Here is a 15,680-nt window from a genome sequence, read left to right as displayed (position 1 = left end):
GGCAAGGCGCTGCATCATGCAAATGCAAAATATGCTGTAGACAGAGTTTCTTTAAAGACCTTCTCCACACCTGCTGGGGCAAGAATATCAACTAATTTATTTATGGGCAGGTTGCCTAAATTTGTCATCATCGCCTTCGTGGATAACGAAGCTTATCCTGGTTCTTTTACACGTAATCCATTTAATTTTAAAACTGTGATATAGAATTCATGTGTTTATACGCTGATGGACAGTCGTATCCGGCCAAACAATTCCTGTTTCAATCTGGAAGCTGATGAAGGACATTCAGGGAACGTATCATTAGTTCAAACAGGGAGCGTGAGGCTGGAAACCCGTTTCAGAAATCCGCTACCCCGAACAATGAACCTGGTGTGTTACTCTGTATTTGATTCAGTCATCCAAATATCTAATATGGGACAAGTGCTGCTGGACGACTACTAAAGATTCAAAATGAATACAATAGAACTAACCAGCATTGTTAAAAGGATTAGTAACAGGGCTCATCTTCTAGGCGTCTTAGCATGTGACCAGCTGCCAACAAAGCCCATCAGATATCCATGCATGGGCATTGTGAATACAGATCCATCAGACTTACCTGGGAAGCACTGGTTGGCGTTCAATATCACAAAGACAAGCAAGGGCACTTTTTTGACAGCTTCGGTAACTCACCTGATAAGTTTTCACCCGAGATAAAAGTTTTTCTTTTAAAAACACCGCTCGGATATTGTATTCTGGGAGACAGGTTCAGAAGGACTTTTCGGTAACCTGCGGACAACACTGTGTGTTTTTTCTATATCATGTCCAAAAAGGAGCGTCTTATTCAAGACTAATTAATATGTACAGTGATAACCTTGTTTGTAACGATGCAATGGTTTGTCATTTTGTTAACAAAATAAGACCTGTTTCTGCATGTTTTGAAAATAACTTTGATTGTGTGCAGCGCGGATACTGATTCAAGTAACAAATAATAAAAGATAACAGAAGAGAATATCGTTTCATCTGATATTTATTTTCACCTAATGGTTAAAAACATTATTTAGTAAAAATACAATCTTTAAACATCAGCATAGAGTTCAAAAAGTAGTAAAAAGGGTAAAACTGTCACCTGTTTAACAAAACAATATAGACATAAATAAGAAAAAAAAACACATAAGTAGTAGTATATAAAAAGGGAAACAAATGCGAGGCTAAATGATCTTTTTTTCAAGAATAAGAAAAACAAACATAATTTTAAAATTCATTAAAAATCGATCCACCCGCTTCTACTCTGCCTTGATTTTTTATGTGTGGTAAATAAGCTTTGATCGCTCAGTGACCGCTTCTTGTGCAAACCATTTGTTTCAACACTCGGGTCGCCAGTGTTGCCTTTATATTGGCTAATAGTCCTCCTCACCTCAGCATTAGGAAAAGCAGACAGAGGAACATTTAAGCGGGCGAGTGTTTTTAAAAATGTCGACCACCCTGCAGGCCATGAAACATCTGTTGCTCTACGTGTTGCTGTTGCACTTTGGATCAAATCATAGAGATGCGAACCTCTGATTCTCTGGTTGTCAATAATAATCTCACCCCTATCATTCCAAGAAACTCCCGACGCACGAGTGAGCGCTGTTAAAATAAGCTCTGCATTCTTTCTGCTCCTTTTTGCCATATAGGACAAAATCTCATCCCAAACATGTCTTTTTGTCTGTCGCCACCAACATTGCTTTGGCGGTCAGATGCATCCTGACCGGTTTCAGAAGGCAAAGATAGTGTTAGCACATTTTTTTCACTCATGCCTTGTTTCACAAGTGAACGGTATCTCTGAACAATGGCAGAATACTTTTTAGCCTTCTCATACACATCCAAATCTGCAGCTGCAGCACTTCAACCATAGCTTTGTCTCGCTCGTTTTGCTCTACATGTCTGATGGAGCCTGTATGTTGTTGCTGCTGATGGTTTAACATGTCCAACTGATGCTGCGGGACCAAAAACATTTTCTGTGTGTGCTCCATTTTCACCTGTTTGCTATAAGACTGGTGATGAAGGGTATGGCAGCCCCTAATAATGGTAGCAAAAATCCTCCAGATTGGTTGATGGATCTTCTCTTTTTCAAAATTTTGACCTTTTTGTCTGCAACCAGCCTGATTCCTTTTTTTCTTTTTTAGTTGTCTGTACTGTTGATCAGTCAGCGGGATAACACCTTTCAAAACATTGAGCGATATCTCACACAGAGCATTAATAAAATCCATGCTCGCATTACAAATAATATTCCTCCGTACACTGGGTGGGGATTTATACAACAACTCCAACAGTGCAATGTTTCTCTGCATCCGTGAATACGACATCCTTTTTACCGCTTTAGCCGTTTTTTGGGGATATAAACAACTTGACGATCTGACAACAAATTGGTTCTGAGTCTTAAAGCTTCTAAGAAGTATTTTGTATTACCTGGAAACATCTGTCTACCTAAAACTGAAATTTGATATTTATCTCTGGGGTTGTTAAACAGAGTTAAATAATTAGTGTTCAACAAAATTGTTGCATAAACAAATTCTGAACTAAACACATGCAGCTCAACTTCCTATGATGAACGTATTGTGTGAACACATTTTGAACTTCTATGCTGTCAGACGCAGTATTCATCACATCGTCGATAATGAGCAAGTTGTTCTTATCCGGAGGTAAAAGGACATCGTCACTCAGAGACTCCGGTATACCATTCACAAAGGTGATTTTTCTTATCTGAAGAAGTTGATTGTATAAAGGTTGCCAGCAGGAGTAGATGTAAACAATATTGTCAATTTTGGGTGAAATAATAGTAGATGCTTTTTCAATGATGCTTTTGACAAAGAAAGTCTTTCCACAATTACTCGGCCCGCTAATAACTAAACTAAAGGGTGCTGGAGCCTCCCATCAAAGGCTTGATCCTGATCAGTATCCATAAGGGAGTGTTGTATAGTCAGGCAGCACCCTTCTCTTGTTATAGACCACCTGAACTTTTTTTACAACTGTTTCATTCCTGAGATGAAACCTCTTCTTATTGCGTTTGATGGTGTCAGACTCTGCAACTAAACGCGCATCCCTGTTGGCCACAAATGCCTTGACTAAGCCTTTCAACGATTCGTGGGTAACAACTTTAGAATTAACATCATTGAGTGTTACACCTTTACACTTAACCTGAGTCTTACCCTGTTTTGTGTAATAAGCATAGCATTTTGGACCTCCAGAGACAAACTCAGTAATGTGATCATCCTCTCCAGACCCGCCATCATTGAGCTCATCAGTCAGCTCACCGAGGTGTGGTCCTAAAGGGGGTACCCACTCCCCGGGATGAGAGGTGAAGATAACTGAATCTGTGTCGCAGTAAAGAATGCGTTCCTGCAGCTTGTCTAACAAGTCATACAGAGTGAGCCTCGCATAGGCCGTAGTCATAGCACCGACAAAGACATTCACATCCTTCACCCGCGACCCTCTACCATCAGCGTGACACCACTGAACCATTGCAACATCATCAGAGATGAAACAAAACTGGCGTCCGTCATAATGGTCACTGAACATCAGCTGTGTGAATCTGGCAGGGTCTGTAATCAGCAAGATGGCATATTTGTTCGCATGCAGAATCACCCCCAGAGAGAGTTCAGAAGCAGTTTATTACAACTTCTGATTGCTTTGTTTACACAAATCTTAGCAGGGTCAAGTCTGATGCCTTCTCTCTCATAATAGTCTTGAACAAAGTTCTGCTGCTCCTCAGCTGTTTTGACATTTTTCGGGTATCCAGATGCCTGCTGCTTGAATTTCAAAAATGTTTTGAGATACGGCTTAAACAGTGTGTCAGTCTTATTAGGGAGGTGCCAAACTTCAGTGATGCAGACAATCTGATACCCTTTTTCAATAGCCTTTTCAAGCTCAAAGGAAACCTGACAGCTGCCTCTCACTCTCAGCATGCACACAATCACTGTGCTGGCGCTGCTCTTCAGCACACGTTCTGCAGAGAGGAAACATCAGCTTATTGTGGCACTTGTAGGGCAGAACAGGATGAAATAGACCCCTTGGAGGAAGCACAGTGCACTTAACAAACCCGAAATAATTTTCAACTCTGTCAAAATTATTGGATATGATCTGAGGGTGACCTATTGGATAATGTTTCGTGCACTGAACAGTGGGGTAAAGACTTGTAAAATCATAGTATCTGATCTTTTCATCTCCACCATCATCAACCTTGTGGTACAGTTTCATCGCATTAGTCCTCCCCCCAAACAACGCGTCTCTAGGGTCCAGAGGCTCAGGCTTTTTGTATTTGTGCATAAAGTCCTTGACTGACTGATCAGTCGACTTTAATGATGACCAATCACACCCCCACATGACCACGGCATTAAGACCATAATGCATTCTTAGAGCATTCACCTTCTCACAACTTGCATGATACAACTCGCCATATGACAGCTTGGCGGCAGGGTTAACATCACTCTCCGGGTAGCAGCGGAGACAACCGTGATAGAAACACTCAAAGAATTCATATGCACTTCTGCTGGAAGCATCAAATCCATCCACAAAATAAGGTCCTACTTTTTGTTCGCCGCCTCTGAGAGCATGCTTGATAACAATGTTTTGTTTCGTGTTGAAGCCATTCAAGAGACACGTCTGAAAATGTCTTATTCTGATCAACATACGCACCGTGATGAGTCAATGCCAGGGTGTCTTTTGGAAGAAACAAGGTTTTGAAAATCCCCATGCAGTATGATGCCAGGGTGGCGTGTGAAAATGGATCAATCTGCGTGCACTCCATCAAGGTCTCGCGGTATATTTTACAAGCCATTCTCAACACTTCGACATCATTAATGCAGTACTTACGCATTTCAGCCTGTAAATCAAATGGTTTCTCGCAGGCAGGCTTGTACCACGCCATAAATTTCTCCTTTTCAAATTCAGACATTTTTTCATACCCGTAAAAAGATGGGGCAGGATAAGGACCTACATAGAATTCGTCAGCCCTTGTGTTAAATGTGTGTGGAAAGAAGCCTTTTTCAAGGTCCTCGAATCCCAAGGCAGAAGGTGTTTTGGCCAAACGCATGGGCAGAGAGCTAAATGAGTCCATCCATCTCTGATCATAGGATTTGTCATACATTAGAACGACACGACTCCCTCTCATTGTTACACCCGGAGCAATACCCTGTTTAACGAGGTATTCCAGGAGAATATAGCTGTCGAAACCCGAAGAATTATGGGCTATAAATGTATAGCCACGATATTTAGGCCTTCTGTAGTGCCCAACGAATGCAGACACACAATTCAATGTGTTGAAACAGAATTTTTTCCCATGCATATCCATTGTGCACACAAAAACGGCCTCATGCTTTCCGTCATGATACCGGGTCTCAAAATCCTATATTATGTATTTTTCATGAGGTTGTTTCATTTCAGCAGGCTGAAGAAAACACTTGTGATTCATGCCAGTGTCTACCAGGCGTTCTCCACAGAGTGTACATGCACTTGGGGCACATTTGTGTTCTGATTTGTCTGACTTCCTGTATACCGTACCACATGTTTCACAGTATTTCATACGATCACACGGTATTAGATTATGTACCGGTTCTACTAGTTTGTGCTGATGGTAGCAATGCTGCGACTTACAGACACGTTTACAGTCTGCACATTTCACAGTCTGTGACGGGTAGTTTTGACACAGTGTAAAGCATACATTGCATCTGAATCTACATGTGTGGCTCAGTGGAGTCTGATATGTACTATAACAATAATTACAAAAATAGCTAACTCCAAAAAACCCTGTTGTGCTTTCAATGACATAATAATGACCATCGTGTAAATACATATATATGGTTTGAGGCTGCGGTGTGTCGTGTGTTTTGAAACACTGTAGCTGTTTTCGTCCTGCAGTATGATGGAAAATAACGATTTTAACATTTAGCTGTTTTTCAAAACTGCTGACATTGGTGAAAGAAACCTGCTGCCTGGGGTCGAGCCCTGCATCAATGTGTAGCTGCTTTGCACAGAGTAGTTTCTCATCCTCAGACACCTCAGCATTGAGAGCATGCGCCAAGCACAGACAAAAACACAGGTTGTTATTACTATTTTGAGGATATACAGATGTCATTATACAGATTATACAGATGTCATGCATCTTCTAAGGCTTGGTCAATTGAATTAAATTAAATTTAATTACCTAAATTAGCTAAACTCTCTCGCACCCTGCAGGGAACCTGTTGCAGATCATCTAGACCGATCTCTCTAAAATCAAGACGCTGACGCAGTTCTCTGGAATTAAAATGAGGCATGTCCCTACTCCTAACCCCACCGCTACCATCACCACTGCTGCCGCCAATCTGCACAGTGTCACTTTCATTCGTATTATCTAATACATCAACAGCTGCATCAAAATCATTGCTAGGAGAAGGCGGATGCTCATGAGAGTCAAAATGGTCAGCAGAGGACACAACATCAAGACTACCAGTTGCATCAGAATGTGCAGTAGGTGACGATAGAAGGTCGTCAAATGTCAAAATTTCAATTTGGCCAACAGAGGACCGAGCAATAAGACTCTCACCTGCATCAGAATGCACAGTAGGTGACGACAGGAGGATGTCATTAACACTGTCAGTTGCTTGATACCAAAGTACAGATTGTGAAAGAAGCTCATCAATGTCAAAATGCCCTTCAGAAGGTGTGGCATCAATATCACCAATTTCATCAAACCATTCTGTAGAGGATGGTGTGTGATTGCATTCACCGCGGTCATCACCCACATTATCAGCATTGCCAACATGAGAATTAACAGCACCGTTACTTCGCATAAATTTTCAGTTAAAATTTTAAATAATTAAAACAAAAATACGCGGCACTAGATTGATTGACAATGGTCTACAGCAATCAGAACGCACAACACAATGTGCTGTTAAAGAAAAAAAATCAGTGAAACAGCGACTCCGCGAAAGGTGAACCGCGTTACAGTGAGGGACCACTGATAGGTTTGTAGCTTGTACCTATCCGCTGGAACGTTGAAGGCAATATAATTACACTGCAAAGCAAGACACAAGCAGGCTGGTTTACTCATGCATGAGGGAAATCTGGCTGGAGCCGAGTGTCGTTCCACCACTTGACCTCCGTCAGACTCTCAGCCAGGCTCCCCATAGCACTCCTTTTATTGTGGTTACATGAATATGCATAGGGTTATTAACATATAACATCTTACATAGGTATACATGTGAACAAAGAATACTGTGTGTGTGTGTGTGTGTGTGTGTGTGTGTGTGTGTGTGTGTGTGTGTGTGTGTGTGTGTGTGAGGTCCAGATGTGACCCTGTGAAGACTCCCCAAAGTTGGTGCCAGGAGTCTAGCGGTCCATCTGAACAAAAGGCTCTTATACTTAAACAGATATACGTGTGTTTGCTATACCACATATCAGCAAGAGAAGATACGACCTCTCCTAGGAGGTGTGTGATCTATGCCAGAACACTCTGTAGAGGGAGTGAACGCCCTCCCCCTTCATGCTACACAGAGCTGTTACAGACCTCCTAGGATGAGACATTCTTTCAATCTACAAATGATTATACACTTCTAAGCATATGTGGGTAAATGTTTCTAAGCATAAATGACAATCAACAATACAAATCTAACACCACTGTACAATAATTTCCAGTAGCACTGCTGGTATATGAAATGGTGAGTTTTGAGGTTGTCTTCAAACAAGTGCATTGTACTAGAAAAGGGTGTTTGAAGGATTAAAAATGTAAAAAGTAATGACTATTTTATATTCATGAAAAAACTTTATGCAGAAAAAGTAGCAAAGAAACAAAAACATAACACATGGACACTTTTGGCCACGAACAAGCTGAAGGGATGGTGATTTTTTTCAATGAACCCAGATTGTTAAAAAAAAAAACTTAGACTCAAATTTATTTATCAGCAGCATCAATAGTAACAAAAATACAATTTAGTTTTCGCTGTCAAAGTCGATTTAACTGAAGTGACGTGTTTCCGGTCACAATATGGCGCTCCCCTGTGGCTGCAGCCAGATGCTCATGTACCATCAATGTGGATTGTCAAACAGCTCTGCATAGCTGGGCCCTATTTCAGGAAGCCGGTTTAGAAAACTCAGAGTGAAAAACGATACTCAGGGTTGAGTAACCCCGAACTGTCCAACTCGGAATATTCGGTTTCAGAAAGGCTGATAACAATTAGTTCAGTCAACGCGAAGTTGCTTTAACCCCAAGTGAAGCGCGCGGACGAGGATACATAAAGCCCTGATAAGCGGAGCACAGATTAAGCGAGTCACCATGGAGACGGAGGGAAAGAAGGCGCGGTCAATGTATCTTACAGCGCTTGAGGCCGAAATTCTGATGGCAGCATATGCTGATAACATGCAAATTTTCCGGGAAAAAAGTAACACAGCCTCAGCTGCAAAAGAAAGAGAGCATGCATGGCAAAACATAGCCGACAGAGTCAATGCGTGAGTGTTAATATAAACATTGATCTAGGGATTTCCACCCATTTAACATGTTATTTTATCATATGTTATTTCATTTGTTATTTTATACATTTCATTTTGTGATGTGATTTGAGCGCAGGTGCAACCCAACAGGCCCCCAACGTTCCTGGCAGCAAGTAAAAATGAAATATAAAAATATAGTCCAAACAGGTGAGGTGTAATTGTATTATGACCCATAGTGCTTGGTCTGTTTGTCCTATGTAAATCAATTGCAGTTAGAGGCTACATTAATTTTCTTTCTGTAAGCACTTATTGAAATTATCTGAGCACATTACAAGTACATATTTGCTTACTCTGTATGCTCAAATGTGGCCCGTTATAGCCAACAGAAAAAAAGCGGAGGCCCGAAAAACAGGTGGGGGTCCTCCACCACCACCACTCACAGAGGCTGAGCAGTTGGCCCTCAGCCAAAACAGTGGGCGCCCTGTGGCTGAAGGCATCTCTGCGGGGACATCCTCTGAGTCAATAACCCCGCAAGACACAAGTGCCTACATAAGGGGTAAATTCAAAATAATACATGATGTGCATACACCCTTTCTTCACAGTCACCTTTGCAGTGCTGCTCATTCATTTGATAAACTCTTTACCATAATGGATTATTTTGTAGTGAAGTTATTTTCCTACTGAGTTTGCCTTCCCTCAGTCTTGGTTGTCTTTGAGAGCATAATGACAATGAAGTGTAAGCTGATTGGTAAATGTTTGTTAATTGCCATTTGGTCCCTTGTAAGTTATAAGTGACCTGTATAAACCTCATATTCTATCAGTTGATGGTGGTGGTGTACTGCATCTGGTGCAGCCTCCTGTTGAGCCAGACCAACATGCAGTTGTGAGTAATACTCCACAGATTATATGAGTTTACAGTAGAACAGCAATGTTGTTTATTTCTTTACTACAGGAAAATAATGAAGAAACATTGACAGCTGTTACAGAGGAGGAAGCAACAGAGACACTTTATGAGGTTTACATCTTTTAATACTTTGTGTACAGGAAATACAGGCGACCAATAAAGCCAGTTGAAAAAAAAACCTGTTTATTCTTCTTTCAACATGTTGAGGTGATGGGTCAAAAGAAATGATTGTGACATATGGTGTCTCTGACTGCGCTTCAATCTTGTATGTCCGTGGGAGGGTCAGGATGTTCATGGTTTGGATCACTGCTGATGTTTGGTTCAGAAGGACAGTGTTCTCCTCTAATTGTGGCAATGTTGTGAAGAATCACACATGCCGCAATAATGTCACATGCCCTTTCTGGGGTGACCCTGAGTCTTTGCAGGCACTGGAACCGGGCCTTAAGCATTCCGATAGTCATTTCAATTCTGGCTCTTGTCCTGCAATGAGCCAGATTATATCGCTGCTGTGGGCCCAGTTCAGGGTCAGGGTAAGGGGTAAGCAAATAGGGTAAACATGGATACCCCCTATCACCAAGCAAGTAGCCAGTGAACTCTCCTAAGACAGAAGGATACACTTCAGTTCAAATGTCCCTGAAGCAATTGGTCTTTATATATTTTAAAGTATTCTCAACTCACCATGTCCAAATTTTGTGCTCAGTGTACATTCACGGAATATTTGTGAGTCATGGACAGAGCCTGGCCACTTGGCTTCCACATTTGTGATAATGTTGGCAGCATCATATATGATCTTCACAGTGCAGAGAACACAAATTAGCATCCATTACTATAATGAAATAATTTGTTAGTTTGAAATGCTACAGGGAACTATGAATGTACGTGAATGTACACTGAGCACAAAATTTGGACATGGTGAGTTGAGAATACTTTAAAATATAGCGATATCTCTATAGCGATATCTCACACAGAGCATTAATAAAATCCATGCTCGCATTACAAATAATATTCCTCCGTACGCTGGGTGGGGATTTATACAACAACTCCAACAGTGCAATGTTTCTCTGCATCCGTGAATACGACATCCTTCTTACCGCTTTAGCCGTTTTTTGGGGATATAAACAACTTGACGATCTGACAACAAATTGGTTCTGAGTCTTAAATAGTCAGGCGTCTTAGATTTATAATCGATTAGAAGATACCCGTATGGGGTGGATGTGGCATCATTAAAAGCTTCTAAGAAGTATTTTGTATTACCTGGAAACATCTGTCTACCTAAAACTGAAATTTGATATTTATCTCTGGGGTTGTTAAACAGAGTTAAATAATTAGTGTTCAACAAAATTCTGAACTAAACACATGCAGCTCAAGTTCCTATGATGAACGTATTGTGTGAACACATTTTGAACTTCTATGCTGTCAGACGCAGTATTCATCACATCGTCGATAATGAGCAAGTTGTTCTTATCCGGAGGTAAAAGGACATCGTCACTCAGAGACTCCGGTATACCATTCACAAAGGTGATTTTTCTTATATATATATATATATATATATATATATATATGTATATATATATATATATTTTTTTTTAAATATATATATATATTTTTTTATCATATCCTGTTCCCTGTTAAATCCAGAATTGAATTCAAAGTCCTGCTCCTCACATACAAGGTCTTAAATAATCAGGCCCCATCTTATCTTAATGACCTTAATACCATATCACCCTAGTAGAGCACTTCCCTCTCACACTGCAGGCCAACTGGTTTCTCCCCTCTTCTATGGAACCAGCTTCCAGACTTGGATTTGAGCGACAGACACTATCTCTACTTTTAAGATAAGGGTTCAAACTTTAATTTTTGCTAAAGCATATAGTTAGAGCTGGATCAGGTGACCCTGAATCCTCCCTTAGTTATGCTGCAATGGGTGTAGGCTGCTGGGGATTCCCATGATGCATTGAGTATTTCTTCTTCAGTCACCTTTTGTTACACCCCGGCCTAGGCAACCGGGGTGCAACGTAGAAAAACAAAGATAAGGAAAATAAAACCACGAAGGCTCTCCACCAAAATCCCAAAACGACATTTAAAGCAAGATACGACATTTATTTACATCACCAAACACAAGGCGCCAAAACTATTTACAACGGGGGGGGAAGATCGCGACCATGACATACAGAAACACAGGGCTTAAATACATAGAAGGAGCAATTAGGGAATGGACCACAGGAGGGAAACACAGCTGGGGCAAATTAGACCTGACGAGACAAGGAAACGTAAACTGAACACTAAGATAACACAGACTTTCAAAGTAAAACAGGAAACACATAACAGTCACGCCAAAACAAAACGCCTAAAACAATACACTGCCAACGCCGAACCGTAACACCTTTCTCCCTCACTATGTGTTAATAGACCTCTCTGCATTGAATCACACTTGTTATTAATCTCTGTCTCTCTTCCACAGCATGCCTCTTGTCCCATCTTCGTTCTCTCACCCCAGCCACTCCTGGCAGATGGCCGCCCCTCACTGAGCCTGTTACTGCCGGCGCTTCCTCCCTGTTAAAAGGGAGTTTTTTTCCACTGTCGCCAAAGTGCTTGCTCATAGGGGGTCATATGATTGTTGGGTTTTTCTCCTTGTGTATATTATTTTAGAGTCTACCTTACAAAGTAAAGCACCTTGAGCCGACTGTTGTTGTGATTTGGTGCTGTATCAATAAAACTGAATTGAATTGAAATAACATAAAAGGACATAATGCTGCAGGTTGGCTTTCTTTCTTTTCTGATTCACCAGTTTGTATGCATCTTTTCACAGGAGTGACCTAAGGACAGCTGTAGCCTACCCTTATTTACTTATATAATGAACAACATATAGTGTAATGTAGTGTAAAATAGAGTGTTTTCTTTTAATTTAATGACATAAAGCAGGGATCAAATGTTTCCATGGTGACTGTTTTAGAATTGTGCATTTTTAAATCTGCATCAGACTTGAAAAAGAGCTCATCTGTGCAAGAAAAACCATCAAGTCAGGAGTATTTTCATATCTACATTTGATCTTACACAAGTTTTGAAGAGTTTTGGAAAGTTTCTCTTCCCCAACTGTGATAGAACAGCAGCGTTTTAATGGAAGCCAGTAAAGGGATCTACAAACCCATCAGGGTATGTGACACTTTTTGTTTTTACTGCATTTCTGAAGAATTTGATGTAGTTTTAAAAAGCTGACAAACTGAGAATCAATTTAAGTTACAATGAGTAATTTCTTATTTCTTTGACAGGTGCTGTTCAACACACCCATATATAACACAGCTGTGGAGATCTGCTGGTATCTACCAGGTTACAGGGCTCAGGTAAGACCCAGATCCATCCAAACCAAAACTGAGATAAAATGTCAGGTGATTTCTGAAGACCTGGGAGTGATGCTGATTAAATGTCTCCTTTTATTTTTAGATTGCAATGATGACGGAATTCCTCAGACTTCAGAAGGAAAACCAAATACCATCAAGCCTCACTGCAGAAGATATGGGAGATCTTTTGGTGGAGAGGAGCAAAGAGACAGTCAGAGAGCAGTGAGTTACTGTGACACCTACAGACCATCCACCTCACACCTGAAACGGTTTGTGCTGAAGTGTAAATGCTGAGAGAAAACCTCTCTTTTGTTTTCTTTTGAAGACTTTGGGAGTTTGAATTGGAGGGTTTGGAAGAAACAGAAGCCAAACCTCTTCTGAAACTGGTAAGACTAGAAAACTCACAAGAGTTTTAGTCATTTGGAGATCTTTTTTTTTTTTTTTTTACTACAATCACATAACCTCTCAACAAAACTGCAATGTAAACATGCTTTCTGTTTCAGGTGTGGGCAGTGAACACAATAAATAAAATGAGGGACATCGAGTTTCAAGCCCGGATGCTGCTGGAATTTCCAGAGGCCATACCTCCTAAATTTCAGTGAGTCACCTCTGACATAAAATCATTAACAGTCCAGCTACAGTATTTCAAAATTTCTGTTATTTTTTTAAATAGGTGTAAAAGATCATTCTTATAACTTTATTCTGCAGAACACCTAAGCTCCTCAGCAATGTCAGGAAGTACATTGACCTCCTTAAAGAGAGGCAGCAGGACGCACAAACCTCCAAACTGTTCACTGCAACAGACGTGGTGATAGAGGTGGTTCCCCGTGTCCTGCATGGCTTCTGGAAGCTTCCTTCTTACCCCCTACTGAACATGGCCTCCCAAAAATTGAGCATCCTCTCCACCAGTGTGACAAAGGCCACTTTGGATCGAGTGTCCAAATCTCTCCTAACAATGGAAAACCAGGCCATCTTCTCAAGGTCCATCAGAGATGACATGGTGCAAAGTATCCTGTCTGAAGTCAGAGAGAAATATTCAGAAAAGATTCTGCTGAGCCACATTGCAAACTTTGCACCAGGACTACTCAGGGCAATTTCTGATGTAGCAAAGATGAGCATATGCCAGATCTTCCAGCCCCCTTGTGAAAGTCCAGTAGTGTCTGATGTTCTTCCAACTAAAGAACCTCATCCTGAAGGTCTGCTGAAGTCAGATGTTCTTCCCACTTCCCAACCTCCAGTTGAAAGTTTACGAATTGCTGATATTTTTTCCACTCACGAACCTCCTTCTAAAAGTTCAACAAAGGCTGATGTTCTTCCAGCTAAAGAATCTGCTCATGAAAATCTGCTGATGTCAGATGTTGTTCCTACTAAAGAACCAAAAGGACCTGATCGTGAACGTGTTCTGAAGTCAGATATTCTCCCTACTAAAGAACCACAAGAACCTGCTTGTGAAAGTGTTCTGAAGTCAGATGTTCTTCCTACTTCCGAACCTCTTTTTGAAAGTTCAACAAAGACCAATGTTCTTCCAGCTAAAGAACCTGCTCATGAAAATCTGCTGATGTCAGATGTTCTTCCTACTAAAGAACCAAAAGGACCTGATCGTGAACGTGTTCTGAAGTCAGATATTCTCCCTACTAAAGAACCACAAGAACCTGCTTGTGAAAGTGTTCTGAAGTCAGGTGTTCTTCCTACTAAAGAACCACACGAACCTGCTCCTGAACGTGTTCTGAAGTCAGATGTTCTTCTTACTTCCGAACCTCCTTTTGAAAGTTCAACAAAGGCTGATGTTCTTCCGACTAAAGAGCCTGCTTGTAAAAATCTGCTGAAGCCAGATGTTGTTCCTCCTAAAGAACCTCAAGAACCTGCTTGGGAAAGTGTTCTGAAGTCAGATGTTCTTCCTACTTCCGAACCTCTTTTTGAAAGTTCAACAATGGCTGATATTCTTCCCACTGGAGAACCCGCTCGTGGAAGTCTGCCAAAGTCAGATGTTCATCCTACTAAAGAGCCTGCTTCTGAAAGTCTGGCAACGTCTGATGATCTTCCTAGTGAGGAACTCCCTTCTGTATGTCTATCCATGTCTGAGCCAGTTGTCTCTTTTACTAATAATTCAGAGAAGTCTGACAACATTAAAATCAAGGAGAAAAAGGAGAAAAAGAAGAAAAAAAAGGGCTTCTTCCAAAAATTCAGAGCCCTGTTCTGTTGTTGCTTCAGACCCCAAGAAACTGACTGATTTTGAGAATCCAATCTGTTTGTTCTAACTCTACAAAATCAAATAAAATGATTAATCAATATTTTTTACACGAGTCTGCATCTATGATTAAAGAATATTTTTCCTTCAGATGTTTATAAGGGTTCTCAAAATACCTCCACAAGTCCAACAATTGTTAACATATTAGTGTTGTTATCTTTAAGAGAATCTGAACTTATTCTTACTCTTAACATATCAACAGCAGCAACTGAAACCAGTGCTGATTTTCTAACACTGGAAAATAACTCAAAATGTTAGAAATATTCCAGTGTTAGAAAATCAGCACTGCTCAGTGTTAGCCATTGTTAATCTTCAAAACTGACTAGGTTACTTTTAAACATATAACACTGTCAAAAGTGTTAAATTAACACTCAACAGTGTTGTATTTAACACTCAGAGGTGTGGACCCATATAGACACTCTCTAGTGTTAATTTAACACTGGAGATTTTGCTGTGTGGTTATACAAGTATAACACACAGTGAAATGTAGCCTGACACGCTCCTCGACATGTGCAAAAATGGGGGGGGGGGTAGAGGAAGAACATTGTATATACATATAGTATATACATTGGGTGAATGTGCAGTAGTAGCAGCAAGCAGGTGAATTCTGTACATTAATATGAATAGACATCTGACTATTTTAGAGGATAGACAATATAAACATATTTAAAATTAAAGGAATTTGGAATGTACATTGTGCCTTCGTTTAGAGTGTCTGGAAGAGAGTCCTGTCTCAGTCAATTATAGATGATGTGAGAGGGCGGGT

General features: G+C 40.6%; 1 protein-coding gene across 1 annotated transcript; it reads left to right on the top strand.

The window, feature by feature from the left end:
• Nucleotides 1-12,329: 12,329 nt before the first annotated feature.
• LOC147336680 (uncharacterized) lies at nucleotides 12,330-14,896 on the top strand. Its single transcript, XM_086285573.1, has 7 exons — nucleotides 12,330-12,481; nucleotides 12,598-12,669; nucleotides 12,770-12,888; nucleotides 12,992-13,052; nucleotides 13,170-13,264; nucleotides 13,375-14,345; nucleotides 14,403-14,896. Exons 1-7 carry the CDS (start codon nucleotides 12,446-12,448, stop codon nucleotides 14,894-14,896), a joined length of 1,848 nt encoding a protein of 615 aa, XP_086141699.1. The 5' UTR covers nucleotides 12,330-12,445.
• The last annotated feature ends 784 nt before the right edge of the window (nucleotides 14,897-15,680 follow it).

The sequence above is a fragment of the Aulonocara sp. 'chitande type north' Nkhata Bay genome, linkage group LG3 (genome assembly GCF_057382095.1).
Source record: "Aulonocara sp. 'chitande type north' Nkhata Bay isolate Kocher_YH1m ecotype deep benthic linkage group LG3, A_spYH_male_GT1.1, whole genome shotgun sequence".
NCBI classification, from domain to species: Eukaryota; Metazoa; Chordata; class Actinopteri; order Cichliformes; family Cichlidae; genus Aulonocara; species Aulonocara sp. 'chitande type north' Nkhata Bay.
Note: the sequence above shows the minus strand (reverse complement) of the source record. Positions and strands in the feature narration are given on the sequence as shown.

Excerpts from the sequence above, each read along its gene's own strand:
- LOC147336680 (XM_086285573.1), top strand. The coding sequence starts at position 12,446 with ATGGAAGCCAGTAAAGGGATCTACAAACCCATCAGG. Across the intron at positions 12,670-12,769 it reads TACCAGGTTACAGGGCTCAG|ATTGCAATGATGACGGAATT; the intron begins GTAAGACCCAGA and ends TTTTATTTTTAG. Across the intron at positions 13,053-13,169 it reads CCAAACCTCTTCTGAAACTG|GTGTGGGCAGTGAACACAAT; the intron begins GTAAGACTAGAA and ends TTTCTGTTTCAG.